At 51.9% G+C, this 6,128-nt stretch overlaps 1 protein-coding gene across 1 annotated transcript; it reads left to right on the top strand.

Moving 5' to 3' along the window:
- Positions 1-2,241: 2,241 nt before the first annotated feature.
- On the top strand, positions 2,242-4,160 carry SOWAHD (sosondowah ankyrin repeat domain family member D). The gene has a single exon (XM_053990208.1). The coding sequence runs from the start codon at positions 2,266-2,268 to the stop codon at positions 3,274-3,276; it is 1,011 nt and encodes a 336-aa protein (XP_053846183.1). The 5' UTR covers positions 2,242-2,265; the 3' UTR covers positions 3,277-4,160.
- The last annotated feature ends 1,968 nt before the right edge of the window (positions 4,161-6,128 follow it).

Below are 6,128 nucleotides of genomic sequence, written 5' to 3'. Positions count from 1 at the left end.
GCACCGGGCTGAGTGCGGCTGTGCCCGGTTCCCTCCTTGTGGCACCACCGCTCCTTCCCGGCCGCGCTCGTCCCGGCGGTGCAGCCTCAGCTCCCGGCGTATCAGGAGCACAGCTGCAGCTGCGAGGGTGCAGCTGGTGCCGCTTGGCTTTCCCTTCATTTGAAGGCAGCACAAGCACCAAATGAGGCTGAGGGAGAGGAAGCTCAGTCCTTCTCCAAAGTAACTCTCCTGGCCCCTGGGCTCCCGAGTGAAGTCCCCAAGGTTGTCACCCTGGTTTTATCATGATCAGAGCTCACCAGTGTGTCCAGTCCCTAATGCAGGCATGACCATGGTGGTCTTAAATGAGAGGTTTGCTTTGCACCATTAATGCCTTCATTCCCCAAGAGCAGCTCCTTGTTTTCCCCAGATGCCACCCAAGTGTTTTCAACTGTTCACCAGGATCTCATGGCTGTGTGGTTCAAGTTCTTTGCCTCTCTGAGCCCACAGAAACCACCAAAACCCAGTGACAAAATCAGGCAGCTACAGAAAGGGAACAAGGGGGCAATTATGCTTTCACCACTTTTTGTTTGGGGTTTGAGATTATGCCAACTCTCCACACATCCCAGAAAAACTGGTCCAAGTGGTTGGAAAAAGGCAAAGGCCCTCAAGGACTGACGACCAGCTCAGGGCAAGTCAGAGCAAAGCTAAAACTTAGGGAAAGCAAAGAAAAAAGGTTCAGGGGGCTGGTGCTTCCAGAGAGGAGCCCCTATCCCAATTCACACCTCTCAGTTATACCCCTGACACTCATCACCCAATCCAAGTCAATCACTAAATTCTGGTTGGCAGTGTCTTGATTTCTTGTTGGGTTTCACTGGAGCTGAGCTGAGCTGCCTTCTGATGTTACTTTATTCTCCTGGGATTGTCTCCTTGGCCCTTATAATCTCCTTTCTGCTCATATCTGCTGAATTCCAGGAGTGCTTTGTTAGCAGCATCGTTTTATGAAAAGTTTATGTTTGGTCAGCTGTTACAGCCTAAGGCTTTGGCTACTTCAGGTGCTAATGCTGAGCCAGCAGTGCTAAACGAGACTACTCGGGCAGGAGACTACAGTTCATCGGTTTCTGCTGTAGCATCAGTCTCCTGTAGCTGCCCAGAACCCCTGCGCCTCCATCCGGTCCCACGGTTCTGCACGCTCCCTGTATTCCCACACGCTCCCTGCATTCCCATACTTTCCCTGTATTCACAGATATTCCCTGCATTCCCATACTTTCCCTGTATTCCCACACGTTCCCTGTATTCCCATATGTTCCCTGTATTCCTACACTTTCCCTGTATTCTCACACTTTCCGTGTATTCCCACACTCTCCCTGTATTCCCATACTCTTCCTGTATTCCCACACACTCCCTGTATTCCCAGACGTTCCCTGTGTTCCCATATTTTCCCTGCATTCTCATACTTTCCCTGTATTCCCAGATATTCCCTGCATTCCCATACTTTCCCTGTATTCCCACACGTTCCCTGTATTCCCATACTTTCCCTGTATTCCCACACTTTCCCTGTATTCTCACACTTTCCCTGTGTTCCCATACTTTCCCTGTATTCCCAGATATTCCCTGCATTCCCATACTTTCCCTGTATTCCCACACACTCCCTGTATTCCCACACGTTCCCTGTGTTCCCATACTTTCCCTGTATTCCCACATGCTCCCTGTATTCCCAGACGCTCCCTGTGTTCCCACACGCTCCCTGTGTTCCCATATTTTCCCTGTGTTCCCATACGTTCCCTGTATTCCCATACTTTCCCTGTATTCCCACATGCTCCCTGTATTCCCATACTCTCCCTGTATTCCCACACGCTCCCTGTATTCCCACACGTTCCCTGTGTTCCCATACTTTCCCTGTATTCCCAGACGCTCCCTGTGTTCCCATATTTTCCCTGTGTTCCCATACTTTCCCTGTGTTCCCATACTTTCCCTGTATTCCCAGACGCTCCCTGTGTTCCCATACTTTCCCTGTGCTCCCGCACGCCCGGCCGCGCTCCCTCAGGCGCGTGTGGCGGGGGCAGAGCCAGCCGTGTGTGAGGCCGTGCCCGGCACCGGCGGCAGCCATGGCCACGGCGTGACCAAAGGTCACCCGCGCCGCCCCGCAGCGCCGCGGCTCCGCCGCCATGCCGTGCCGCCGTGCGGAATCGGTTCCTCCTTCGCCAAGGCCGGGAGGGGAAGCGCGGCGTGAGTGCAGGGGAGCCTGAGCTGTGCCCTGCTGGGGACAGCCCTGCGAGAGGCGCCGCCATGGCCCGGCAGGAGCGGGAGAAGAGCGAGGCAGAGCAGAAGGTAGCTGGCATCTCCCGGACGTTCTCTCTCCTGGATGCCGCCCAGCCCCTCGCGGGCGGCCTGGCCCGCAGCTCCCATCTCTGGCCAGCCACCCTGGGGAGCAGGGAGCGTTTCCATACGCTGCAGAAGATGGACACCAACAAAAGCATCAGCTGGGGCAGGCACAGCCTGGGGAGCTGGGGTAGGACTTCAGGCAGGTTCTCCGTCAGCCCCAGCAGTACCCGGAGGAAGGAGCTGAAGGAAATCCTCCTGCAGAGCAACAGCCCCGGCAGCACCATAAGGTTTGCCACTGCTCAGAAGACATCCAGCAGCAGCAGTCTTCCAGCAGGGCTGCACCAAGAGCAGAAGCCTGAGCAGAGCCCTGATCTGCTGCCCCTTGTCCTTGATCCCCTGGAGCACGCATGGCTGCTGACGGTGGCCGAGGGTGATGCGGACAGCATCATCAAGCTGCTGGACCTGGATCCCAGCCTGCTGACCAGGAGAGACTTTGTGACAGGCTTCACCGCTCTGCACTGGCTTGCCAAGCATGGCCACCATGAGAGCTTCATCCAGGTCATCTCCCATGCCCAGAAGAAAGGCTACCCTGTCAACATGAACATCCCCACAGCCAGCGGTGGGCTCACCCCTTTGCACCTGGCTGCCTTGCAGGGACACGAGGTGCTCATCAAGGTGCTGGTGGGAGCTTACGGGGCAGACACCACCTGCAGGGACCACAATGGGCGCAAGGCTTGGCAGTACCTGCCAGCAGACACCTCCAGGGACCTGAAGGAGCTGGCAGGGGCCTTGGAGGAGGACTTGGTCCAGCTGCACTCTCACAACACCAACAACAACTGTAAGTCATCCAGAGAGGCTGGGGCAGGGCAGGACTGTGTGGACTCTGGGGCCGAGGGAAAAGCCCAGCACTCCTGGAGCCTGTCGACCCTCCGAGGCTTTGTTAGACAGGCCTTTGCTTTCTTCCATGAGCGCTGAAGCTCTCCTGGCTCCATTCACTGGTAAACCCATGCTGGATAGCAGCCAGAAAAGCCTGCAGGGAGCTGGGAACTTGGCTACTCAAAATCCTGGCCAAGTGAGGGTTAAACCATGGCACCATGGCCACCCTGGGTCTCGTGGTCTTCTGGGGCTATTCTGGTGCGTGTATGGAGCACCATGGCCATTGGGAGCAGTACCTTGGGACAGCCCTTCCAAAGAACTGCCTGTCTGCAGAGGGGGTTATGCCCTCTGCCCCCGTGGACGCATCCCAACACATCGCCATGGTTGGGGCTCACGTGTCAGCTCTGCTGTGGGGAGCTGCCCCAACACCCTGCATGCCCACAGGAGGATGCTGACCCACCATGTGTGGATCTCATGCTGCAAACACCTTCCAGCTGCCTGTGAGATCCCCTGATCTCTGTCATATGCACCTTCTCTGGGTTGATGTTTGTTTATGACAGCTGATTATAAAGCTGTTTCTCAGTAGAGTAAGAGCTAATGGCCCTGTTTGTCAGAAGAGTCCAGGCCAAGAGAAGCCTTTAAAAGTGTAAAACAGCTCACACTGGCAGTCCTTCCCTTGAGATCCCCATCCCTGGAAGCCTGAGATGCTCAACTTCATTAGGAATGGAGGCCAGAGCAAAGGAGGCAGGAAGGACACAAGGGGGGGGCAGCATGTGGTGGCTCCTGTGGGGATTAGAGTTCAGGAACAGCTCTGGAAAGATGATTCATTCTCAGAAACTGTGGAAAAGGTATGTGAAGGCTGTGAGATTGAGATTATTTTTATTGCTACTGAGGTCATGCTCAAAAATGAAACTGATGAACATCACTGCAGCAGCGTAACAGTGCATGTATGTCTCGTCACTGCATTAAAAGGGCAAAGCCTCCGCTCGCCTGTTTGTGTTTTGTTCATCAAGTGGAGTTCTGCTCTGATGATTTCAACTTGCTTTTTACATTCTCAAAGGCCAATACTGCTTCAAAATATCTTCAGAAAAACAACAGCCCCTTCCTCTTTCTCATCAGCATGAGACTATTCCTACGCCCTGAAATAGCAGTCCCGTTTGAGAAGTGCTTCTCAATCAGGAACTGGGGAGTTTCTGTTCCCCAGGGCAGCCCTTGCAGGGACAACTGCTTTAGGAGGGCAGTTGTGGTTTTCTTTCCAGCTGCCTTTAAGGGGGCCTGCAGGGGTGACCGAGGGACTCAAGGTGATCTGGCCCAGCTACACAAGGTACGTTTGCATCTTGATGCAGAAAGATACACAAAGACACACAGGTAACTTCCTCCGGGGAACTAGAGGGGGGTTTCACAGATCCTGAGCAAACTCCAGTTATATTCAGACTGCTTGGACACCAAAATAACCCAGTCTGCAGTAATGACGTGGAAGAGCAGCCTCCACATGAGTGAACAGGGATCCAGTGACTGGATAATTCCCAGTCCAGGTACATGGGTGGATATACAGATGTATCTGGATATCTTTTTAATCCCTGAGGTCAGCAGCAGATACATACAAAACACACTAGAGCTAGATTTAATGCCTGATCTACAACAGTCTTATAATGCTTTAGCTCTAATGCATTGAAGATATTGGCAATGCAGTTCCTTCTGGAACTGCTGTGGCCATGTCCATGCCATGGGAGAGCAGGCTGGCTTCTCACAATTCTGCTCATGCCAGCACAAACTCCATGAACAGCACTGGAGTCAAGTTCTGGTAACCAAAGTGCTGTTGATAAGACAGACAGGACTAACAAAATATTTTTTTACCTATTAGTCTTCTGTCACCTTTTTACAGCTGATAGGGAGGGGGCACAGGATGGCTCTTACATCCTCCTCTGAGTAAGGCACAGAGTAAACAGTGGAATTGAGAATTTCCTTGAAGGAGCCATTTCCTTGGCAATAGTACCTGCGGCTCAGTCATGCTCCACCCGGAAACGTGGACTTAAACGTTCAATTTGAAAGTAAAATTTGGCTGAGAAATGCTGCACCTAAATACAACAAAATGTTTTTCAGTTATTACCTCCTCTTGAGAGATAACCAAAACCCTCTGAAGACAGCTTTTGCCTGTCTTTTGGTCATGGGTTTGACCCAGTATTTTGTGCTGAGACAAATTAGGTGGGGACTTCAGAGCAGGACCAGAACTCTGCTTCTCTAAATGTGTTACAACATCCTCACCATGTCACCCCCTGCCCTGGGTGGGTCCCTTTCCACTGAGCAAAAAAGAAAATATTTTCTTCCAGTGACCCACCCCTTTGTCTCGCTCGGCTCATTTTCATACCTACAGAAAGGCAGCTAATTTGGATATAGAGACATGTTTAGAAAAATACTCCTCAAGTACACAATCACCTCTAACTTTGCTTTTCACTCAGAAAACAAAACATATCCATGAAAATAAATGGACTAGACTATCCAAATATTTTTTCTTTAAAGCTTCTGTTGATGTCTCAGTTATCATGTGTTAGCCCAGTTCTGCAGAGATCTTGATCCCCTCTCACAGGGAGGAAAGGCAAAGAGAGCTGCCACGGACAACAGTTTGCATCCTGCAAACTGACATCAGAAACCTGGGGTGGTGAGTTTTGTTTCACAGGGAAAGGGGCTGGTGTTCGAGGTCAGGGGCCTGTGGCCCTGAGTGGGCGGCCACCTCCAAAAAATCCCAACGGTGAAGGATGTGTCCCAGACCCAGCCTGCCACCACCTGGAACTTGTGCTGCCCATTCAAACTCAGACAATATTTGTTTGGTTAAGGTTCTGCAGAGGATTAAGTTTAACCCAAGTTTAATGTGTACTAAATTTACTTTGTGTTATCCTGTAATGTCCAATTTGAAAAGCAGATTTAGTCAATCAGGGAAAATAATACAAGGG

This window comes from Vidua macroura, chromosome 14, assembly GCF_024509145.1.
Source record: "Vidua macroura isolate BioBank_ID:100142 chromosome 14, ASM2450914v1, whole genome shotgun sequence".
In the NCBI taxonomy this organism is placed as follows: domain Eukaryota; kingdom Metazoa; phylum Chordata; class Aves; order Passeriformes; family Viduidae; genus Vidua; species Vidua macroura.
This window is presented reverse-complemented; position numbering and strand designations above follow the sequence as displayed.